The 26,697-nt window shown below is 34.7% G+C and overlaps 1 protein-coding gene across 4 annotated transcripts in view; it reads left to right on the top strand.

The window, feature by feature from the left end:
* spn-A (RAD51 recombinase homolog spn-A) overlaps window positions 1-26,697 on the top strand; it is a 100,648-nt gene that overhangs the window by 44,718 nt on the left and 29,233 nt on the right. For all 4 annotated transcript variants that reach the window (XM_090401009.1, XM_090401010.1, XM_090401007.1 and 1 more), the window contains exon 8: window positions 10,562-10,691. In XM_090401009.1, coding sequence (XP_090257135.1) covers window positions 10,562-10,691 — 130 coding nt within the window. The remainder of the gene's footprint in view (window positions 1-10,561; window positions 10,692-26,697) is intronic.

The following is a 26,697-nucleotide window of genomic DNA, read 5'->3' as shown; positions in this document are numbered from 1 at the left end:
CCAAGAAAGAATTCAAAAATATGTACTCTTTCTCAGCACACATCCATGATTCAACGACAAATTGTCAATGAGTGTAGTGTTGGTTTGGTACTGTTAATGCAATTTTAAAATTGTTTAGGGAGACAGGTACCTTTTTCTCTTGATAGAAAAGGAAAATGTGGGCAAAAAAAAGGAAAACTATACTTACTCAAAATTGTTTACTAGTTTGGAAAAGCAAAATGAATTCAAGATTGTCTGCTGTAGACTTAAATAGAGACTTGGCAGCTAGTGGGATTAATGTTTCTGACATGACATGACAGTCTGTCAAAGATCGTTGGAAGCTGGTAGGACTGCCCACAGACTAAAAAAAAAAAAACTGTTGACAAAGGCTATGCAGAAAAAGAGGCACTGATAGGCAAAGATGTACAAAGATTGGACTGTTGAGAAGTGAAAGAGGGTCATATTCTCAGATGAGAGCCATTTCTTTGTACAAGGAAAGCAAATATCCTATGTTTGCGAATCAGCGGCTGAGAAGACTTCTCCCACCCAACTTCAAGTTCCTAAACACTCAGCTAAAAAGATGTTCTTAGTTAATGAATAACTAACTCTTATTTAGAAGTATTGGTCAAGTGTTAATAAACTATTTAATAACCAACTAGTTTCGCCGGCTATTGCTGTCGGCATCTTCAGGGTACAATAGTGTTGTGCATTCAGGGTACAATAAGGTAGGCAAAGTAAATTGCAAGCTAAATGTTAACTGACAATTCTAATTCAATAACAAAATAGTACTGAGCATGAAACAATACACGTGTCACGGATACATGATTTACTTGTTGAGAAACATTTTGTAGTTAGTGCTGAAATTCATTTCATGTGTGTTTAGTGATCTGATTAAGGTCTTCCATATATCAGGTAGGATTAAACCTTGATACCTGTTGAGTTTTTTTTGTGGAATGGGAGACAACTGTAGCTGCTGCTTTGAAGATTCTGGAACGGAAGTTTTCTTCTATATAAGGCATATAACTTTTATTCCATTCAATATTGTGGTTGGTTGGTAGAGAAGTGGGAAGAAAGGCCATATATATCTTGTCTGTTATTTCTTACATAACCGATGTGTTCCCTTTGTCTAATTTCGAAGCTTCTAGACATCTGACCAATGTAACTAAGACCACAGGAACAAGGAATGTTGTAAACTCCAGCATACTTGTAGAAAGGATGGAAGTCTTTCGGTGATCTTAGAAATTTCTGAATAGTTTCAACTGGCTTGAAGGTCACTCTAATATTGGTGGTTTTAGGAGGAGAGCCAGTTTTTTGGAAATGGTACTGACGTATGGAATAGTTATAGTGGTGATATATTGGGTGACATCACGTTGTCTTTTGGTATGTCAGAGAAGAGAATCTTGTTGACGAATCTTCTAGGGTAGCCATTTAAGGATAGGTCGTTGGATATTGTAGTCAATTCTTCATGTAGATCATTTTGGTCCGTAGTAAACTGTATAGCTCTTTTCTTTAGCATATGAATAATTCTAAGTTTTTGGGAGATGTAGTGTGATGAGCTGAAGTGTGGATAACGTCCAGTATTTGTAGGTTTTCTATAAACAGATAAGTTGACACTGTTATTTTCTTGTTTCTTTATTATGATGTCCAGGAATGGTAGTTGTTTGTCCTTTTCAAGTTCGAATGTGAATTTGATAGTATGGTGGAATGAATTGATTTTGTTTAGGTAATCCAATAACCTCTTCCTTTTTGCGGTTCCATATGATAAAGATGTCATCTACATATCTAAACTATGCTGTAGGTTTTGGATTAATCTGCGATAAGATTTTAGTTTCAAGATCTTCCATAAATAGGTCAGCACAAGAGGGTGAGAAGGGACTACCCATGGCCATTCTGGTTAATCGTTTTCTTCCATACGAAATAGTTAGAAGTTAAACAGTGACTAAACAACGAGATGATGTCTTGTAGGAACAAATTGTCTAAGATGTTGATGACTTCAACTACTGGAATGTTAGTAAACAGGAGAGTAACATCAAGGATAGCAAGTATATCATCTTCAGAGATAGGGACATTTTTAAATTTTTCGGTAAAATGTTGAGAGTTTTTAATATACGTATCTGAATTTGTATTTGAATTTGTTTAGACAGTAAATAAGTTGGAGAATTGATTCCATCTACAATTGGGTGTAATGGGGATCCTTGTGCACTTTTGGAACACCGTACAGTCTAGGAGTTAGCGGATGCATAGATTTTAACTTTTTAATTAAATCTGTAGGCCAGTCATCCGACATAATAGTTCATTGGTGTTGTTATGATTTTTTAACGTTGCATCTGTATTAAGGACATTATAGACAGACGTATCTGATAACAGATTGTTAAGTTTATCTTCATAGTCTTTTGTGTTTAAGATGACAGTACTATTTCCTTTCTCCGCTTTAAGTACAATGATGTCTTTGTTATTCTTTAAGTTGAGCAGGGTTTTTTTTTTCCATAGGGGTGAAATTTGTGTGTGAAAATCTGGAAGGAGACAAGAGGATTATGCCACTTTTCATTCTAAGGTCATTAGCTGTAAGTTGTGGTAGTAATGAGATGACTCTCTAAATTGTGGATGAAATCTACTTTGGGTATTACAACAGGTGTTAAGACAAAATTGAAGCCTTTTTTTGAGAATAGCGATCTCAGGTTTTGTTAGTATGTGCTTTGATTGATTAACGATCACTTGGTTATCCGGTGGAGAAGGTTTAGACTCAATATGATTAGTATACAGATAATTGAATTTCTCAATTTGCATCTGTTTGCTATTTCTGAATGTATTATCATAATTTGTGTAAATCATATTATCTAGAAGTCGGATAATTTCTTCTCAACGGTATTAGAGATGTCCGTAAAGAACTCGTAACATTTTGAGTCTATTTGGCTTAGTATGAATCTCGTATGACATATTCTTTCACGTAGAAGGGTGAGTGATGTTTTATGATAAATACGTTTAGCTTGTCTAGAATGAAAAAGTTGTCTGAGGCACATAAATTTGGGGATAACGTTGTCTCGACATCTTTTTAAGAAAGTTAGGTGATTTAAAAACTTAGCCTTTTTACATTTTAAAAGTTCAAGATGGCGTACCTTCCGTTTTGTAATCTCATCAATTTTGTTCATATTTGAAAATTGTTATAATTCTTGACCACAGAGATTAATGAATAATTAACTCTTATTTAGAAGTATTGGTCAAATGTTAATAAACTATTTAATAATCAACTAGTTTTGCCAGCTATTGCTGTCGGCATTTTCAGGGTACAAATAAGGTAGGCAAAGTAAATTACAAGCTGGATGTTAACTGACAATTCATTACTACCACAACTTACAGCTAATGACCTTAGATTGAAAAGCAGCATAATCCTCTCGTCTCCTTCCGGATCTCCACACACAAATTTCACCCATATGGAAAAAAGAACCCTGCTCAACTTAAAGAATAACAAAGACATCATCGTACTTAAAGCGGACAAAGGAAATAGTACTGTCATCTTAAACACAAAAGACTATGAAGATAAACTTAACAATCTGTTATCAGATACATCCGTCTATAATGTCCTTAATACAGATCCAACGTTAAAAAATCATAACGACACCAATGAACTATTATGTCAGATGACAAACTGGCCTACAGATTTAATTAAAAAGTTAAAATCTATGCATCCTCTAACTCCTAGACTGTACGGCGTTCCAAAAGTGCACAAGGATGGCTCCCCATTACGCCCAATTGTAGATGGAATCAATTCTCCAACTTATTTACTGTCTAAACATCATCATCAAATTCCTGCCATGTACCCTCAAGGGGCGTACAGGATACTGTCTAAATATCTAGTCAAAATTCTACTACAACACATCCATAACTCAGATACTTATATTAAAAACTTTCAACATTTTATTGAAAAATTAAAAAATGTCCCTATCTCTGAAGATGATATACTTGCTATCCTTGATGTTACTCTCCTGTTTACTAACATTCCAGTAGTTGAAGTCATCAACATCTTAGACAATTTGTTCCCACAAGACATCATTTCGTTGTTTAGTCACTGTTTAACTTCTAACTATTTCGTATGGAAGAAAACATTTACAAACAATTAACTAGATTGGCCATGGGTAGTCCCCCTTTCACCCTCTTGTGCTGACCTATTTATGGAAGATCTTGAAACTAAAATCTTATCGCAGATTAACCCAAAACCTACAGCATAGTTTAGATATGTAGATGACATCTTTATCATATGGAACCGCAAAAAGGAAGAGGTTATTGGATTACCTAAACAAAATCAATTCGTTTCACCATACTATCAAATTCACATTTGAACTTGAAAAGGACAAACAACTACTATTCCTGGACATCATAATAAAGAAACAAGAAAATAACAGTATCAACTTATCTGTTTATAGAAAACCTACAAATACTGGATGTTATCTACTCTTCAGCTCATCACACCACATCTCCCAAAAACTTAGCATATGCTAAAGAAAAGAGCTATACAGTTTACTACGGACCAAAATGATCTACATGAAGAATTGACTACAATATCCAATGACCTATCCTTAAATGGCTACCCTAGAAGACTCGTCAACAAAATTCTCTTCTCTGACATACCAAAAGACAACGTGATGTCACCCAATATATCACCACTATAACTATTCCATACGTTAGTACCATTTCCAAAAAACTGGCTCTCCTCCTAAAACCACACAATATTAGAGTGACCTTCAAGCCAGTTGAAACTATTCAGAAATTTCTAAGATCACCGAAAGACTTCCATCCTTTCTACAAGTATGCTGGAGTTTACAACATCCCTTGTTCCTGTGGTCTTAGTTACATTGGTCAGATGTCTAGAAGCTTCGCAATTAGACAAAGGGAACACATCGGTTATGTAAGAAATAACAGACAAGATATATATGGCCTTTCTTCCCACTTCTCTACCAACCAACCACAACCAACCACATTATTGAATGGAATAAAAGTTATATGCCTTATATAGAAGAAAACTTCCATTCCAGAATCTTCAAAGAAGCAGCTACAGTTGTCGCCCATTCCACAAAAAACCTCAACAGATATCAGGGTTTAATCCTACCTGATATATGGAAGACCTTAATCAGATCACTAAACACACATGAAATGAACTTCAGCGCCAACTACAAAATGTTTTTCAACAAGTAAATCATGTATCTGCGACACATATATTGTTTCACGCTCAGTACTATTTTGTTATTGAATTAGAATTGTCAGTTAACATTTAGCTTGTAATTTACTTTGCATACCTTATTTGTACCCTGAAGATGCCGCAGCAATAGCTGGCAAAACTAGTTGGTTATTAAATAGTTTATTAACACTTGACCAATACTTCTAAATAAGGGTTAGTTATTCATTAATCTCTATGGTCAAGAATTATAACAATATTCAAACATGTTCTGTAGTTGTTTTACACATGACAGCCCAGTATCTTCATATTTAGTATTGAATACCATAGATGCTCCTTCCTTTCTGTGATCATTATTGGTTCAATATGACATCTTATAATGTTTTAGAAGAATTTCACCTGTTTTTGTCATCTTTGTTTCAGTAATACAAATTAAAGTCAACCTTGTGTTTTTCTAGTTCTTTTGCCAGTTCCACTTTTCTTTTCATGCTTTTTATGCTGATATTGACTAGCTTGAATTTTGCTGATGGTGATTTGGAATTGTGAAGTTTGAAGAACCCACTGATTCACTAAGCTGCTTTTCCATATTATTGAAATCTGCTTAATATTTCTAATTTCCCATATCGGGAACAATATTAAAGTAATCTCTAATTCCTTCTGGGCTTAAGATGGAAGGAATATAATGGAAGCAGTAGATGAGTAGATTGCTACTTTGAAATTCTCTAATCCAGTTTAGAGGGAAATTCTTTGGTTTGTTGTTACTGCTAATCTATTGTAATACATGTTTGTTATATGAAGATATTGGGTATTCACATTGTATTTATTAAAATTACCATAACAATACCAAATGTACAAGATTAACATACTCTCTTTCTCAAATTTTAAATACTCTTTTTTCAATAGTGCACTTATGCTTTGTATGCTCTTTCACATCATAACTGCTGGCAAATGGTCTTTCAGTGTGCACTTTTAAGTAACTTAAATAGGTATAATTAATTGGAGCAAGCCTTGGAATATATTGAAGATACTGTTGGACTTAACATTTCAAATGTTCTGTTTTACTCACATTGTGGAAACAGGCACGTTCACATAACACTTTTTGACAGCAGTCCGTTTTTCTTTGAATTGCTGGCTGCAGCTTTAGATATTTTACTGTAACTGTAATGTTTGCTGTTGACTGTTATACCTCCTCTCCCACCTTTCCTGATGATGATCATGAATTAGTGTGTATGTGTGTACCATTTTTCCCATTAAACATTTTTTTGATAGGGAAAATGATGTAACGTTCATTCTTTGCCTCATTAATATCTTAATACTAAATAATAGTGAGAATGACATCATTACCCAGAGTATAGGTAGTATTGATAATAGTCTGATCTCTCCACTTTGATCCTTGTGTTATCAATGTGACATCACTCTTGCAGTGATATTATTTTCTAAGTTTATTTTTGTCAATTGGTAGAACTTGTTGCATACTTAATATCAGAGGTTTCTTACAGTAACATAGCATATAATTTCATATCATGTTATATTAACAGTAAGATGGAAAATGATGTTATTAATGTCGAATGTGCGGACATAGAAATAGAGGTGAACGAAATGGATATTAATAAAGAAATAGCATGCTTAAATGTTATTCTTCATAGGACAAAGTGCAAAATTTTAAAATTGCAGAAGGAGCAAGAGTTAAGCAGGGCTGAAAAAAGAAAGAAGCAGGTGATCCAAAGGAATAATACAATAAAGACCAACTGAACAAACAAGAAAAACATGTTAAGGAGAAAATTATCAATGGAGACTCAATGATCATGGGAGTACTTAACAAAAGTGTGACAAAATCATGTTTCCTGGGTGCAAAAATTCACGATATTGGCCATGTTTCACATTGATGGCACACACTCCTATTTCCTGGAGTGGAGTAGATGAAGCTAGAGATTTAGGGGTGGTGGTAGAGAGTTAAAGTTTAGAGGACATATTTCTAAGGTAGCCTATATGATTTCTTGGCTATTGAAGGACAGATTAACAAGTAGAGAAAAGGAAGTTATCATTCCTCTTTATAAGGCCTTGATACACCCACATCTGGATTATTGTGCTCGAGTCTGGTCCCCCCCTGGATTTCTTGGGGATGAAGCAGTGAAGAGGATTCAGAAACAAGTGACTAAGATGGTGAGTGGCCTGTGGATCAACCTATCCTCATAGGGAACGTTCCCTATGAGGATAGGTTGAAGATGTGTGGATAGGAGAAAAAGAGGGGATATTGGTAGAAACATTTAAGTTGCTTAAAAGGTTTTATAGGATAGATGAAGGAGAAATATTTCAGCACTTGGCTAGAGGGACCAGAACCAAGGGGTCATCCCTGTAAGTTGAATGAAAGTGTGGTTAGTAGGGTGTGAAGACTAGATTTTTTGCTTGGAGAATTGTGAATGCTTTGTTAATGGGTTCAAAGAGAGGATTGTGTGGATAGATTGCATCTCCCACAATGAGTTTTTGGACTCCACTGAGTCCACACTCCATGCCCATATAATGATAATATTTTATTATAATAATGAGTAGGCCAGGCCCGTCAATATGGCAAAATGAGGTTGAAGATATCGAGACAACTAAATCGTCTGACGTTCCTAAAATGCTGTCGGGATAACAAGGTAATCCCTAACTGTGTTAAATTGAAGCACCGTTTTACTTCACAGAAAGCTCTGCGTATTTATCATCGCACTAGCTTCGCCCTATTAAGAGAACAAATTACCGCAACCCGTGTTCTCCCTGCCGATGGAAACAAAACGTTACGGGCGCTAGAAGAAGAGCTTTCAGATACACTCGGGCATGATCTTTGGATGATTCTTTATGACGTCTCATGAGCTTCAGAAAGAAAAGAATTTGAAAAAATATGTAGTCAGCACTTGAAAAAATGCGAAAACCTGATAAAGAATTAGACTTCCTTACCACAGCCACCACTCAACACTGTAGTCAACCTCTCGTCCGTAGTTTTAAAGCCTGAAGCACTCACCGCACTATCACGTGGCCACAATTTCGCTCTAGCTCCTAAAAGAATACCTGCTGAGGAAATCATGATCCAGATAGAAGGTGGCATTCGCAACCTTCCTAACCATGTCGCCAACAATGTCAGACTGGATGTAGCCGGTGTTCTCACCAAAGCAAAACCAAAAACCAACTTATCCAAAGACGAATATGCAGCCCTACTAGAAATGAAGAAAAACAAAAAAATAGTAATCACCAAAGCGGATAAGGAAACTCCACTGTAGTGCTCAATCAAAAGGACTACAAAGGTAAGCTTAATGCTTTAGTACTAGACCATACTACTTACCTCCCTATTGAATATAATCCTACCAGCTCTCAGATTAGAACTCTCCACAGACTCCTTAAGAAAGTCACTTCTTGGCTTGTGGAAGTCACTGACATACTAAAACCTTATAACTCTAGACCCCCCCCCCCCCCGATTATATGGACTCCCAAAAATACATAAACAAAATGTGCCATTACATCCCATAGTGGATGGCATTGATTCCTCCACATATAACTTAGCCAAACATTTAGCCAAAACGCTCACACACTATACTGGCAACACACCATCACACATAAAAAAAACTCAGCCCACTTTAAAGCCAGTATAGAAAACCTCTCACTCCGACACACTGACATAATGATCAGTTTTGACGTCTCCTCCCTATTCACTAAAAAGAAACCCTACAGCTCATCCAAGCCAAGTTTCCTCCCGATATCTCAGCCCTATTTCAGTTCACAATGAACTCAGGCTATTTTGTTTGGCAAGGAAAATTCTACAAACAGATAGAGGGGACATCCATGGGTTCACCACTTCTCCCACCCTTGGCCAATTTCTTTATGGAGACCTTTGAAGAGAAAGCCATAAACTCCGCCCCACAAAAACCCACTATTTGACTTCGATACATGGATGATGTGTTTGCTATTTGGCCACATGGCTCAGATACACTCCACTCCTTCCCAACACACTTAAACAACCAACACCTCAGAGTCCAGTTCACCTTAGAAAAAGAGGAAAACAACACCCTCCCCTTCCTAAACACTTTAATCACTTGCCAGCTTGATGGATCTTTGGTTTTCTCTGTTTACAAAAAACCCACCCATACTGGCAGATACATTCACCAGCGATCCCACCCCCTCACAACAATATGGGGTTATAAAAACACTATATAACAGGGCAAAATTAATCTGCTCAGATGACAAGGCCCTAACCACTGAACTAAACCACATCCACAACACTTTCTTAGCCAATGGCTATAACCCCCAGAAAATCCAAAAAATACTAAAACCAGTAAACCACAACCCCCCTCCACAATAAAGATTACACCAAATCTATCACCATCCCCTACATCCAGGGCACCTCTGAGAAAATAACTAATATCCTAAAAAAATATGACCTTACTTCTTGTTACAGACCATATAAAACCTACCTTCAGTATACCAGGTCCCTTGCAGCTGCAAATTGTCCTACTTTGGCCAAACAGGCAGGACAGCAAATATCAGGATTTCAGAACACAAAGACTACATCCGGTTTCACCAGTACAGCCGCTCTGGGCTGGCAGAGACCATGCCTTAGATACCCACCATAGAATTCATTGGAAGAAAACTAAAACAATACACCGCAGCAAGTTTAAATACGAAAGATTATTCAAGGAATCATCAGCAGCTCTAAAAAATGTTCCAAACCTCAACAAATTTGGGTGCATGAAACTACCCCAAATTTGGGAGACTTACGTTATCATAATGTACGTTATCATTATCATAACGTAAAGTATCATAATGAGAACTTCAGCCCAACGGCCAAGACAACAAAATTAGCCTGCCAGAGGGAACCATTAGGACTTTAGGAACAATATTAGTTTATTGCCTTCTTCCTCATTTGCTTTTGTTAGTGCTTGCGTGCACATACCATATTTTTATGTTCCTGAAGATGGCAACGTGACGTTGCTGAAATATAGAAGTTATTCATTAAAGTTGCCTTTAATTAATATCCTTCATATGCGTTGTTAATTCTGTAAGTTATAAGTGGCCAGTTAAAACCCAAATTGAAATGATATTGACAAATTCTAGGAAACATTTAAAAATACCAATTATTACAAATCTATCCTACTAGTGCACAACTTTTATATGTGTAGTGACAAGATAGAGACTAAGTTAATTGGTGATCGTCCATTAAGTCTGCATTTTAAAATGAAATTTATACAGAAAAATATCTGTTAGTAATGGACCAATGTGAAGGTTATACCAGGATTTTATTTTATTTAATTTTTATCATCTTCTAACTATTCAGTAATAATGAATTTTTTAATTTAAATAATTTGAAATTAAGGTTGAGGTTAAATATAAAGAAAGAACATTATTCCTTTCTCGCTTTTATCAATGTTTTTTTTATTTTAGGTATGCTTTATTAATAGTTGACAGTGCAACTGCTCTTTATAGAACTGACTATTCAGGAAGAGGAGAATTATCAGCTAGACAAATGCATTTGGCAAGGTTTCTTAGAATGCTGTTGCGCTTGTCAGATGAGGTATGCTTTCTTCTTCTTTTAGCTCTACAACACTTTATAATTCTCGTGGAAAGACTTAGACTTTGGTTATGCATTTTTACTAAATATCTTAAGGAAATTACAACGTATACTAGGATATACATTAAAATAAATTTTAATACACTTCCAATATTTCGCTAACGTCACGTTGCCATTTTCACAGGAACTTAAAAACAAGACGTGCACGCAAGCACAACAAACAGTAAATGAGGACGAAGCAGGAAGCTATTCTTTCTAAACCACATTCTCAACACTTTCTCTATGCCAATGGCTACCCCCCCCCAAAAAAAATCCAAAAAATATTGAAACCAATACCCCCCCCCCCTCATAACAAGGATTACTTTAAATCCATCACCATATCCTATATCCGAGGCACCAAGGAAAAAACAAAAATCCTAAAAAAACATGGCTTAACGTCTTGTTACAGACCATATAAAAAATAGGCATCCCTTACCGCTCTACTAAAGACCAACCTCCCTCCCTAGACCTACCTGGTGTATACCAGGTCCCTTGCAGCTGTAAACTGCCCTACTTTGGCCAAACAGGCAGGATAGCTAATATCAGAATTTCAGAACACAAGGACTACATCCGGTTTCACCAATACAGCCACTCTGGTCTTGCAGACCATGCGCTGGATACCTGCCATAGAATACGGTGGAAGAAAGCCACGATAATACACCGTAGTAAATTCAATTACGAAAGGCTTTTCATGGAATCAGCCTCAGCTCTAAGAAACAATCCAAACCTCAACAAATTTGGTTGCATGAGACTGCCCCAAATTTGGGAAACCTACATCAGAAGACCTTCAGCCCAATCGCCCAAGAATACCAACATTGCCCGTTAGGGGGCACCATCAGGACTTTTAGGAGAAAGAATAGCTTCCTGCTTCATCCTCATTTACTGTTTATTGTGCTTGCGTGCACGTGTCTTGTTTCCAATTTCCTGTGAAAATGGCAGTGTGACATTGCCGAAATATTGGAAGTGTATTAAAATTTATTTTAATGTATATCCTAGTATATGTTATAATTTCCTTAAGCTATTTAGTTAAAAATAAAAATAAATAAATAAATAAAAACAACACTTTATAGGTTTTTGGCTTGCTTCACAATATTTTATCATTATACTCTATTAGTGCAGTACTTTTTCCATTTCCGAATTCCAAGGTCTTTCTCAACCTCATTTAACCATCTCTTTTTAGGTCTTCTTTGTACAATTATTTTTCATTTATATATATTTTTTAACTCCTGTTTCTTCTATCCTTTCTAAGTGGCCTATTCATGCTATTCTTTGTGCTTTAATAAATCTAACAATATCTTCTCCATTTATTAATTTCACTATTTGTTCTTATTCTCCAATTGTCATCCTTCTCTTTAATTGGTTCATAAATTTTTCTTATTATTTTCCTTTAAAAATGCTTAACCTATTCTCTTCTTTTTTAGGTAGAGTCCATGATTCACATCCATATGCTATTACTGGTATAATAATCAATTTATAAATTTTTAGTTTAGAATTCTTATCTACAGCTTTACTACCCAATAATCCTTTATGCATGTTAAGCATTTATTTCCAGCCATTGTTCTATTATTTATTTCCTTTTCTATGTTATTCATTATTGTTATTACGGATTTTAGATATTTAAAATGATTTACTGATTCTAAATTATAACCATCTGTACTACATTTAGAGTCTATTCTATTTCCAGTTCTTCCATATTGCATATATTTAGTTTTTTGCTCATTAATTTGTAAATCAACTTCTTTTGCATTTAAATCAAATTCTTTGAATTTACTTTCTAAATCATTTATGATAATTATTGCAATATCATCTGCATATGCACAAATCTCTACAGATTTATTATTAATATAGCCTCTTATATTGAGTCGTCTTATCATATATTCAATTGTCAAATTAAACAGACTTGTAGATAGCACGTGTTCCTGTCTCACTCCGTAACTTATTTCGAATGTGTCTGTTAATTCACCTTGTATTTTAACCCGTGCCTTAGATCCTTCTAGTGTTATTTCAATCATTTTAACAAGTTTTTTGGTATTCCCAATATTTTAAGATTATTAATAATTTTTTGTCTATTTATTTTATCAAAAGCCTGTTTAAAATCAATATATAAATTATATAATTTATATTATATTCCATACATTTTTCATGTGTATTCCTTAACAGAAATATATTATCAGTGGTAGATCTCTGGTCTAAAACCTGTTTGGTTTGGTAATCTTCTGAAATTTCTTCAGTATATGATTCTAATCTACTATTTATTAAACTTGATAAAATTTTATGTTACATTTAGCAGTATGATTCCTCTATAATTACTACAATTCAATTTATCTCTCTTTTTATATATCGGTTGAATGACTCCTGTATTCCATTCCTCTGGTAATTTTTTTCATTCCATATTTCAATTATTAATTGCCAGATTTTTCTACATAATGGTTTTCCATCATTCTTGATAAGCTCCCCTGTTACTCCATTTATACTCAGTGCTTTAAAGTTTTTTATCATCGTCATCAAATTCCTGCCATGTACCCTCAAGGGGTGTACAGGATATGACAGTACTACATGAAAAAATTACATCATTACTAACTTCCTATCTACAATTTTCCTCCAAATCAGTCTGTTACTTGTCAAGACTCCAACATTATCAGATCTTATATTTCTATCGTCTAAGGCACTTTGTACCGTATCAATCCACCTATACCTTGGTCTTCCTCTGGGTCGTTTTCCTGCCAACCTGGCAGAGAACACTTGTTTTGCTAATCTTTCCTCTCCCATTCTATTTAAGTGACCATACCACCTGAGATTAGCTCTGCTAACGCATTCCTGGATGCTGACAATGTCAAGTTCTTTCCTAATATCCTCATTTTTAATATGATATTGCCATTGATGCCATCTGTTCACGCCTCTAATCTTTCTCAGGACTCTCATATCTGCGGTCTCTAGTCTTTGGTCAAGTGTTTTACTTCTGACCCAGCTCTCAGATCCATAAGTTAAAACTGGTTTGAACACTGTCTTGTATACAGCTAATTTAGTGTTCCGACTAATTTCTCTCTTATTCCATATGAATTTATTCAATTGACTTCCCATCATACCAGCTTTGCTGAATCTGTTGTCTATTTCCATATTTAATTTACCATCTTCACTAAAAATCGTGCCTAAGTAGCTGAAATGTTTTACTTGTACCACAGGTTCTCCATTCACAACACAGTTGACATTTTCAATGATTTTGCCTATTTTCATTGTCTTTTGTCTTTTTATTGCTGACCTTCATACCATATCTATTACAACAGCAATTGAGATAAATCCGCTACAAGTCTGCAAGTCAGAAAATCTTGCAGACTTGTAGCGGATTTATTTAGAAGTTTAACATCATCTGCATAAAGCAAAGAGCTGACATTAACATCTCCAATTTTGATATCAGGTTTAATACCACTTTCCTTCATAATGTACATCCTTGTCTCACACCAGATTTAACATTAAACCATCTTCCTGTACTTCCTTCAATTCTAACTGCTGACTTACAACTCAAATAAAGACTAAGTATTGCTTGATATAATGCCCCATTGACACCATATAACTATAGTGTATTGAGCTTCTCTCTTGGCACCTTGTCATATGCCTTTTCCAGATCTACAAAACTCAAATAGAGATCTTTGTTATATTCCCATGCTTTCTCGACTATTTGTCGTAAAGTGAAGATCTGATCCTGCCAGCCTCTGTTTGTCCTGAATCCAGCTTGTTCTTCACCAAGCTTTTCTTCCACAATTCTTTTCAACCGTTTCTCAAGTATACTTGCATAGATCTTGCCAGGAACACTCAGTAGAGAAATACCTCTATAATTCTCACATTCAGTTTTATTTCCCTTTTTATATATGGGTACTATGAGAGCTCTACTCCAATCATCGGGAATTCGTCCCTCTGTTCAGGCTTTCTGAACTATGCAGTGCAGCCACTGTAAGACTTTTATACCACCATACTTCAGCATTTCTGGTCGAATATCATCTACTCCTGCTGCCTTTCCACGTTTCAAGCCTTTGATGGCTTTTTCTACTTCAAGTATGGATATGTATTTCTGACTACATGCCTGGTCAGTGTTTTTTATCACTGTGCTGTCATCACTGCTTGTTTCATTTAGCAGTTTTTCAAAGTAATTACTCCATACTTCAAGGATATATTTTTCTCCTGTTTTCATGTCACCTTTATCATCTCTAACTCCTTTTACAGCACCCTTTCCTCCATTCCTGAGCTTCTTCAACAACCTCCAGAATATTTTGCCACCTTCTTGAAATTTATTTTCTATATTCTTGCCAAAGTCCTTCCATGACTTTTGTTTAGCTAGTTTTACACACTGTTTAGCTTTCTTACATTTGTCTCTATATTCTGTAAGAGTGAAAGCTGACTTATTTGCCAGGAACTTTTGATATGCTTTCTTCTTTTCCTTCACTGCCTCTTTAACTTGCTGTGTCCACCAGGGAGTTCTGATTTTTTTATCCTTGCACACAACCTCACCACATGCCTCTCTGGCAGAATCAATCAATGTTTTCTTCAGAGTTTGCCACTGAATCTCCAAGGTTTGATTCCTGTTCTCAAATTCTTTCATTTTCTTTTCAATAATCTTTCTGTATTTTAGTCTACAGTTCACATCTGAGAGCTGCTCAACTTTTTTTCGCTTTAAAACTTTCTTACATGTTATTCTTTTCAATATGAAATTCAATTTTATCCTGCTCAAGACGAAATAGTGATCACTTCCAATTTCAAATCCTATGTACACTCTGGTGTCCTGCACCAGGGAGAAAACATCACTATCAACAATAACATAGTCAATGAAACTTTTCTTACTCCTAGCCTCTTCTCTCCATGTGAATTTGTGCACATTTTTATGTTGGAAAATGGTATTAGTCATAACCAGTCCATCTCCTGAGCAGAAATCCAACAGATATTTGCCATTATTATTAGCTTTGCTCTTTTCTCCAAATTTTCCCAAAATATTTTTGTATGTCTCACATTCATTTTCTACTCTGCTATTTAGATCCCCAACAAGGACCAACTTTTCCTTTTTCATTGTGTCAGTTGCTTTTTCTAAAGCGTCAAAAAATTCCTCCACTTCTACCTTAGTAGAACCTTCTGTGGGACCATAGGCACAAATAAGTCTCATTGTCCAGTTCCCCATTCTCATATTTGCCCACATTACTCTACTTGAGACTGACTGCCATTCAAGAAGATTAGCCTCGTATTTTGTGTTGAATACTATGGCTACTCCTTCTTTTCCTTGATTGTCATTGCCTGAATATAACATTTTGTATTTATTGCTCAGAAAGATCTCACCAGTTTTGGTCTTTTTTGTTTCAGTCACCCCTATTATGTCGATCTGGTACTTATCTAATTCCTCAGCTAGCTCCATTTCTTTGCCATTCAAGCTTCTTACGTTGATAATACCGATGTTTAACTCTGGTGATGTTGAGTAGGGGTTTGTTTTCAGATTTGTTTTATAAAATTATAAAACAGATAAAGAGTTTTTATCTGTTTTATAATTTTAACTACTACTTCATAATTTGGTTCTTTTATTTTTTCGTCATTTATTCTAAATTCACTCAAATTCCTATCTTCATTATCATTAATTTCTTCTTCTGATAACAATTCTTCAAAATACCCTTTCCATCTCTTCATGACTTCTTTTTCAGTTATTATTTCCCCTTTTTTATTCCTACATCCTATTATTTGAGGTTTAAAATTTTGTACTAGTGAATTAATTTCTTTATAATATTTTCTTATTTCTTTGTTTTTATTATATTCCCTTATTAACTATGTTTTCTTCTTCATCATCTCTTTTTTCTTTTGATTACATATTTTATTTGCTCCCTTTCTCTTTTCTTGATATTTTTCTCTGTTAGCTCTTGTATTTCTTTCATGCTTTATTTTTAATTTCTATTGTTTTCCTGCATTCATCATCAAACCATTCCTTTTTTGATTCTTTTATATTTCCATATTATTTCTTCTGCTGCATTTATATTTTTTTTTTAATTATCTTCCATTTATCTTCTATATTATTTTGATTTTCAAATTCTTTAATGTCTTCTATTTTTTCTTTGTATAATTTAATAGTCTTTTTATTTGTGAAAACTTCAGTATTCCATTTCTCAATTTTGCACCAACCAACATGTGGTCAGTCACAGTTTGCACCTCTAAATGCTCTTGCATCAATGATTGATGTTGCCCATCTTTTAGAAATCAAAACATGATCTATCTGATTACACTTGTTAGTAGCTGGAATAATCCATGTTGTTTTAAGGATACTTGCGACATAAGACTGAATGATATAATCACGTAATCACAAGAAAGATATTTATTTAACCAAATATTTCGGTCTGGAAATAGCAGACCATCGTCGGTGGTATTACAAGAACAGTTTAAAAAAAAATATACAAGCTAGAATACTAACAATAGATCGTTGAAATTAGAACATGCCGCGTGATGTTATATCACTAAGTATGAAACGAAATATTTTGAAGTAGAAACATGATTGAATTTGCTATAAAAAATAAAAAAAAAAAAAAAAAAAAAAAAAAAATTAATGCGTAATCTTGATTAGGCTTTCCCAGATTTTTGATATAGATATGCAGTCATTACGATTCAGGTTGGGATGATGGAGCAAGGCCTCCACGCTTTCCTTGAACAAACGTTCGAACCTATAACGGGATCTATGTAAGAGGCGCGTTTTGGACCAAAGGATGCTGTGGTCAGTTTCAATCCCGTGTTGAGCCAAACCAGACTTTTCAGGTTTATTGTGAAGAATGGATGATTGATGTTCTTGGATTCTTTTTTCAAGAGAACGTCCAGTCTGTCCAAAGTAAGAGAGATCACAGTTGCAAGGAATTTGATAAACTCCAGGAAGAGATAAAGTTGAGCGTTTGTCTTTAGGAGAAGGAAAATGAGAAGACAATTTGTTAATAGGAGAATACGTAGCTGTTAAATCATATTTCTTCAAAATTCTTGCGATAGGTTCTGAAATATCCTCCACAAAACAACAAAGATTCAATACGTCGAGTACCTATTCCTTATATCTCCGGTATTTCAGAACCTATCGCAAGAATTTTGAAGAAATATGATTTAACAGCTACGTATTCTCCTATTAACAAATTGTCTTCTCATTTTCCTTCTCCTAAAGACAAACGCTCAACTTTATCTCTTCCTGGAGTTTATCAAATTCCTTGCAACTGTGATCTCTCTTACTTTGGACAGACTGGACGTTCTCTTGAAAAAAGAATCCAAGAACATCAATCATCCATTCTTCACAATAAACCTGAAAAGTCTGGTTTGGCTCAACACGGGATTGAAACTGACCACAGCATCCTTTGGTCCAAAACGCGCCTCTTACATAGATCCCGTTATAGGTTCGAACGTTTGTTCAAGGAAAGCGTGGAGGCCTTGCTCCATCATCCCAACCTGAATCGTAATGACTGCATATCTATATCAAAAATCTGGGAAAGCCTAATCAAGATTACGCATTAATTTTTTTTTTTTTTTATTTTTTTATTTTTTATTTTTTATAGCAAATTCAATCATGTTTCTACTTCAAAATATTTCGTTTCATACTTAGTGATATAACATCACGCGGCATGTTCTAATTTCAACGATCTATTGTTAGTATTCTAGCTTGTATATATATTTTTTTTAAACTGTTCTTGTAATACCACCGACGATGGTCTGCTATTTCCAGACCGAAATATTTGGTTAAATAAATATCTTTCTTGTGATTTCGTGATTATATCATTCGGAATAATCCATGTTCCTAAATGTATCTTTTATGTGGAAAATTTGTGCTCATTACTCTTAATTTATTGGTTGTTGTAAACTGAGCCCATTATCACTAGTTTCTTCATGTAGACTATATCTTTCAAACACCTGTTTATATATATCTTCTTTCCCTAATTTAGCATTAAAGTCTCTTAATACAATCATAGCATCATTTTTTGGTATGCCTTCACATGCTTATTGTATATCATCATAAAATTGTTCAATAACGTTTTCATCAGCATTTTCAATCGCGCATAAACATTTATAAATGAAATGTTATGAAATTTACCTTTAATATGTATTTTACATATTCTCTCATTTATTGGTGTAGATTAGGGGTTGGCATAGTGGTCAATATCGACCACTGGGGGTCACCATCCAAGGGGTTGATAAATGTCTAGGGATCAAAAGGGAGCTTAAATTTTTAATGTTCTTTATAATTTTCTTTAAATTTCTTTAAATATTTCTTATCGAGAAGCAGTAATGAAGTAAAAGGTGAAGGAATTATTATTTTTAACTTGAAAAATTTATTATTGATAATATTTAATCATTTATTTAACATGATGGGGGTCAGTGAGGGATCAAGGATTCCATGAAGGGGTCAATGGTCTAAAAAGTTTGCTGACCCCTGATATAGATCCTAATTTTGATTTGTAGACCTTTTTAGTTATAATAAAACCAACTCCATGTTCTTGTTTTATAGGACCACTAAAGTATAACTTATAATCTTTTTTTATTAATTGCTTCCTGTCCTTTCCATCTTATTTCTGGTAAGGCTGTGATATCCATACCATATTTCAATAATTCTTCTGCTACATTTTGCATTTTACCAGCCTGTAATAACGTCCTGACATTCCATGTTCTGAATTTCATAATATTTCTCGTTCACCTTTTCCTTTGCATATGTTGTTTCCGTAAAGTCAGTCCAGTTTCATATTTGGCCTTCTCAAAAAAATATTTTTTCTAGGAATGGGTAGTTAGCCCATTGCCAAACGTTCCTCCTTTATCCGGGCTTGGGACTGGCAAAAGTATCGATGAACTACTCAATCCGTCCATCGAATACTGCAGGTGGAGATGAAGTATTGCTTTTCATAAGTATATTGCAGAAGGAATCTTCTAACTGGCTTATCTTAATTATCCAAATCGTAATTATATCATAAATATAATTAAGATTTGGAGAGTTCGTTTTGATTTGTTTTAGAAATTTATGTTTTTAGTTTGAATCAACAAAATTACTTTGGCCGATTGTCACTATGAATTTGATCTTTCGTCTTTCAGCACATAAATATCAGATACAAATATCCTATTGAAATATGTGAATATGTTAAAAATGAGTATATTTAAGCAAACAAAGTTTGCACCTTAAGTATCTTCAGGACTGAGGTAACTCGTGGTAAAGGTGGACTTAGCTCTCATCACTTATCTTAGTATCTCCCATAATGCAAAGCACATCTCCTTGTGGACATGTACAATGCTATACATTAAGGGAAGGGCCACTACAAAGACCAGTTTCGACCTTTATTATTATCACTAGTTGCCTCACTCCTAAAAATACTTCAGGCACAAACTTTGTTTGGTTACACTTGGTTAAGGATTAAACTAAATTTATTATACATAATCAAATTCCTGACATGTACCCTCAAGGGATGTACAGTATATGATAGTACTACATGAAAATTTTACATCATTACTAACTTCCTATCTACAATTTTCCTCCAAATCAGTCTGTTACTTGTCAAGACTCCAACATTATCAGATCTTATATTTCTATTGTCTAAGGCACTTTGTACCGTATCAATCCACCTATATCTTGGTCTTCCTCTGGGTCGTTTTCCTGTCAACCTGGCAGAGAACACTTGTTTTGCTAATCTTTCCTTCCCCATTCTGTTTAAGTGACCATACCACCTGAGATTAGCTCTGCTAACGCATTCCTGGATGCCGACAATGTCCAGTTCTTTCCTAATATCCTCGTTTTTAATATGATATTGCCATTGATACCATCTGTTCAAGCCTCTAATCTTTCTCAGGACTCTCGTATCTTCGGTCTCTAGTCTTTGGTCAAGTGTTTTACTTCTGACCTAGTTCTCAGATCCATAAGTTAAAACTGGTTTGAACACTATCTTGTATACAGCTAATTTAGTGTTCCGACTAATTTCTCTCTTATTCCATATGAATTTATTCACTTGACTTCCTACCATACCAGCTTTGTTGATTCTGTTGTCTATTTCCATATTTAATTTACCATCTTCACTAAAAATCGTGCCTAAGTAGCTGAAATGTTTTACTTGTTCAACAGGTTCCCCGTTCATAACACAGTTGACATTTTCAATGATTCTACCTATTTTTATTGTCTTTGTCTTTTTAATGCTGACCTTCATACCATATCTATTACAACAGTTATTCAATTTAGTCAGAGAATCTTGCAAACTTATAGCAGATTTATTTAGAAGTATAACATCATCAGCATAAAGCTAAGAGCTGACATTAACATCTCCAATTCTGATATCATGTTTAATACCACTTTCCTTCATAATGTGATCCATATAGACAATGAATAACAGAGGGGTTAATGTACATCCTTGTCTCACACCAGATTTAACATTAAACCATCTTCCTGTACTTCCTTCAATTCTAACTGCTGACTTACAACTCAAATAAAGACTAAGTATTGCTTGATATAATGCCCCATTGACACCATATAACTATAGTGTATTGAGCTTCTCTCTTGGCACCTTGTCATATGCCTTTTCCAGATCTACAAAACTCAAATAGAGATCTTTGTTATATTCCCATGCTTTCTCAACTATTTGTCATAAATTGAAGATCTGATCCTGACAGCCTCTGTTTGGCCTGAATCCAGCTTGTTTTTCACCAAGCTTTTCTTCCACAATTCTTCTAACTGTTTCTCAAGTATACTTGCATAGATCTTGCCAGGAACACTCAGTAGGGAGATACCTCTGTAATTCTCACATTCAGTTTTATTTCCCTTTTTTATATATGGGTACTATTAGAGCTCTACTCCAATCATCGGGAATTCATCCCTCTGTCCAGGCTTTCTGAACTACGAAGTGCAGCCAATGTAAGACTTTTATACCACCATACTTCAGCATTTCTGGTCGAATATCATCTACTCCTGCTGCCTTTCTGTATTTCAAGCCTTTGATGGCTTTTTCTACTTGAAGTATGGATATGTATCGTATAGGTAAATATGACTTCTCCATTACATGCACCTTAGTATCACCACTTCTGGATCTGGCTCTCACTGACGAGTCCTCAATAAAAGTCGAAACCAGTCTGGGTAGTGGCCCTTCCCTTAATGCATTATACATGTCCACAAGGAGATGTGCTTTGCATTATTGGAATACTAAGACAAGTGATGAGAGCTTAGTCCACCTTTACCTGAAGATACTTCAGGTGCAAACTTTGTTTGCTTACATTTGGATAAAGGATTAAACTAAATTTATTATGTTATAATCTAACCAAGTGGGGAAAAAACTTCTAACATCTTTCTCTAATGAGTATATTTTGTAATACTTTTTTTTTATATATTATTTTTTTAAATTTCAGATGCTTTACCGTAATGAAACATGACCTGCTGCAATGTATGTGCATTTTCGAATGACATGTAAATACCTCTTGAGATTGCTTGATCCACCATGTTGGTTATTCATTATAATAAATTTATTCACACACAATTACCAGTTGAGATACATAATATAAGCTTAAATAATATTAACCTTGCATTAGTCATCTTCATGAATATATGCACATGTTTGTACACTACATTAGAGCAATTAGCACTGTACTGTTGTAAGCTACATAATGTCTAAAACTAATTATCCTGTCTAGCCTGACCTTTTGTGGTAAAAAAATAAATACAAAAAAAAGTGAAATAAATAATTACATCAGCCAGTCAAAAAATTATGCTTTTGATTATCCAGTTATTAAACCTTACAGTTTGTTGTGCTACTTTATATTAATGTACTCAATCATTAGTTGACCTGGAGTTATTGTATTTAGCCTAGAGTCTTGTGAAATCACTGGTCTCTCCTGTTAACTACTCTTTGTTGAAGTTCCTTTGTCTACTTTAAGTGGCTAGTAGATGATGTGAATTTCATAAATTGTTTGTAGATATTATAGTCAGTCCTTGACTTAAGATTTGGTTCCCTTCTGATGGTCCCATCATGAATTAGAAATAACTATGAACTATGATTATATGTTAATAATTAATATTCTTGAATGATAAAATATGTAGTTCTGTTATATTATATTTTAAACTAATTTTACTTTTTACACAATGTACGAATTACAGTTATGTACTGTTTATCTGAACACTTCAAAACAGTGATCCTTCAATTAAACAACCTTTACATGTCAGTTCAGTTACAGCCCTTACATTCTGCAGCACCATGTAATTTCACTTCAATTATCAAATCCTTCAGTTATCATAATGGCAAATTGCCTTCTTGTTGTGGCCAGATAAATGGTATTACTGTATACAGTACTATACTATAATTGATAATAAAACAAGTGTACAGTGCTTTTGCATTTACTGAAATAATCCGCTGTAAGCACAGGAAATTCATGGAGCAAAAGGAATTCTTCAAATTATTTATTAATTGGATGATTCACTGGGGATCATCAGCAACATATTTTTAAATTCTGGAACTTCAGTAAGGTGTTTTGATCAGATGCACAACTTTTGAAAGGTCGAGGTTCATCCTCGTGGGTGGAGGATTAGAGCAGAAGTGGGCTTTTTAAGAAAAAGTTAGTGCATTTGCATTATGTTCAATTTAGTCTGTATAGTTTTTTTTTTTTTTTTTCCTGTGTAAATTTCTCTGTAGCAATCAATCTTGCATCATTCTGTCTACTTTGCTAAATCTCTCCATGTTGGGTTTCATTTTCTCCAAATAACCTTATTAACAAAGCTAAGTGCTCCTAGAAATTTTTTCATTATGAATGTTTTGGGACTTTGATTTCTATTTGTTCTGCTTTCTCTCTCTCTTTTCTAATTTTTTCTACTTCTAGCTCTATAAGGCTTCATTCTTTTCCCCCAGCTTTCAACTGATTTGCATCTTCATTGTCAATCTCCAACTCTTCTTTATCTAGCAGTACTATTTTGTTACCAGTCTCTTGTAAGGCTTTGTCTTAATTGTATCCTGAGTTTAATGTATGAACATATATTTTCAGCAGCTTTTTCCAAATGCCATTCGGACACTCTGCTGTCACTTCACTCTATGCTGCATCTACATTGTTTGTATATCATACCAGAAGTCTCTTAAAGTTTTCTAACCTGTAGCATGAGCAAAAGTATTTAAATAATCCTTTTATTATTTAAATAATGGTTGGCCGAGCGGTTAGCATATCCACTCTCCAGCCAAAAGGCTGCGGGTTCGAATCCCACCGTGGGTATGGATGTTTGTGATTGTCTGTGGAAGTGTTAGTGGTGGTGGGGAGTTGATGTAGTTGGTGGATTGAGTGGTGGAGACAGAGAGTAGTAGAGTAGGTGCCCTCCCTCGATGAGCCTTTGGACTCCCTGGAGGTGTCACGTAATAATAATAATAATGTCTTATGTCTGTGATAACATCTTGGTCCTTGGGTTGCAGGAACAGAATGGTATTTAGTAAACATGTTAATGGGATATTTGTAAGTATGAGTGGTTGTAAGTTGCATACGTTGCAAGTCAAGGACTGTAGTTTGATACTCTAGGCCAGTGGTTCTTAACCGGTGTTTCCCGGAACACTAGTGTTCCGCAGAAGGTGAATAGGTGTTCCGTGAGAAGTTCTGAAATTTGTCATTTTTAAATTAATTTCTCAGCACAAATTAATTTAATGATGGTTTAATTGATGTTTAATTAATTACTAATTAATTATCAATTTATACATTACAAAATAACCAAGGTGTTCCGTGAAAATTTCAGGATTTGTGAAGTGTTCCATAGTCGAAAAAAGTTTGAGAAACACTGCTCTAGGCAATTGAAGAGTGTATCACATTGTCAGCTTCTTTACCACTTAGAAGCTTGTTGTTTAAGAGATACTTGTGCCATAAGAGGTTTCTTCAATTAACATGAAAAAAACAAAGATAGGTAATAAATATTATTTATTTAAGGCCATAGGTAATAAATATTATTTATTTAAGGCCATATATTTCGGCTTGAATATTACAAGCCATTGTCATTGATGACAGTAGTTAATTACAAAATAGAACACGAACAATGAATGATTTGAAAAGGAAAGAGCTGCATGATGTTATACATAAAACTACGCAATGGTATAACTGAGGAAATTTTGCAATATTTCCTCAGTTATACCATTTCGTTGTACCATATTGATAATTCATTATCTCTTAAAAATAAAAAAAAATATAATAAAAAAATCATTGATATGTGATTAAAATAAGACCTTCCCATATCTTAGATGGAGAGGGGCAGTCATTCTGATTTAAGTTCAGATGGTGAAGTAAAGCCTCGGCACTTTCTTTGAACAAATGTTCAAATGTATACCAACACCAATGAAGTAAGTGTGTTTCAGACCAAGGATGTTGTCATCCGTATGTATTCTGTGCTTTATCCAGCCAGATTTTTCAGATTTACTGTTGCTAATATAAGAACTGGTGTTCTATTCTCTTTTCTACAGATTGTTCAGTTTCTCTAAAGTAAGAATGATGACTGTGCAACAGCTTTTTAATTCCTGTAATCCTAGCTCAAATAACAAAGAAACAGTACATTGAGTTATAATTTCTGGCATCTCAGAACCCATTTCCAGAATTCTTAAGAAATACAATTTATTGGCTACTTTCTTCATATCGATAAATTATCAGCATGGTTTCCATCCTCAAAAGATAGTCTCTCTAGCTCTCCCTGGTATCGACCAAGTTCCCTATGACCGTCATCATTCTTACTTTGGACAAACTGGATGCTCTGTGGAAAACAGAATACAAAAACACCAGTTCTTACATTAGCAACAGTAAATCTGAAAAATCTGGCTTAGCACAGAATAAATACCTATGGTCCGAAACATGTTTACCTCATTGGTGTTGGTATAAACTTGAATGTTGGTTCAAAGAAAGTGCTGAGGCTTCACATTACCATCCAAATTTAAATTGAAATGACTGCCTGTCTAAGGAAAGTCTTATTTTAATTACACATCAATATTTTTATTTTTATTTATTTTTTACTTTTAAGAGCTATAGTATTGCAATATTTCCTGTTATACCATTGCAGTTCTTCCTTTTTAAATCATCCATTATTTGTGTTTCATTTTGTAATTAACTATTGTTATGAATGATGATTGCCTGTAATATTCAGGCTGAAATATATATGGCCTTAAGTAAATAGTATTACTTTTCCCTCATGTTTTTTTTTTTCTTCTTGTGTTAAGTGAAGAATTACATGGCAGCTTACCATTTAATCAGTGATCACCAGTATGGATTCCACATCTTGCTCACATTGCCTATCTCTGGAAACATGCCTTGAAATCGAATGAAGCACTTACTGTTACTCTTGACATTTCAAGATCATTTGATCATGCATAACATTATGTGTGCCTGCTCTGCAATTGGGTAGCCATTGTTCTTTGTGTTCATTCAGTGCATGTCATGGTCAAAGGCTTTTCTCTCCTTGAACTTCACCATCAATGCATGTATGAATTAGGGCTTTCTTCTGCCACTTACTCTTTCTACTGTACGTCACCTTCTCTCATTGAGCAATAATCCTATCCACCATTTTGTTGATAGTACACTCCATTCCTGCTCTTCATGCAACAAACCCTGCAGTGTTCAAATGCTGATCTCCATACCATTCTTCATAGGGGCAAGGATGAGATCTCTTTCGGCTCGCAAGAAAGAATATAGCATCCTCTGCAGATACCTCACAACTACAAACCTAATTACTTTCAGCTGTACTTGAGCACAAACAAGACAGACACACCCATTATCAGATTCAAAGAGAATCCTTGATCCAGTGTACATCTTCCATAACCAGTGCAACCAGCAGTAAAGAAATCTAGGATAAAATCCAGAAAATGAAAGGCCGATACACCACCCACCAGCTCTTCATTCTAAAACACAATGGGGTTGCAGTTGCTGTAGGAAGATTTTTGCCAGAACATCAGCAACCGCTTATTTTTCACAGAGTTCCTTGTCAGTATTGCAAAGCAGAAAAAAACGGTATTGAAGTTTTCTC

Source organism: Typopeltis vanoorti, chromosome 11 (assembly GCF_054136105.1).
Source record: "Typopeltis vanoorti isolate ZY-2024b chromosome 11, IOZ_Tvanoo_1.0, whole genome shotgun sequence".
NCBI classification, from domain to species: domain Eukaryota; kingdom Metazoa; phylum Arthropoda; class Arachnida; order Uropygi; family Thelyphonidae; genus Typopeltis; species Typopeltis vanoorti.
Note: the sequence above shows the minus strand (reverse complement) of the source record. Positions and strands in the feature narration are given on the sequence as shown.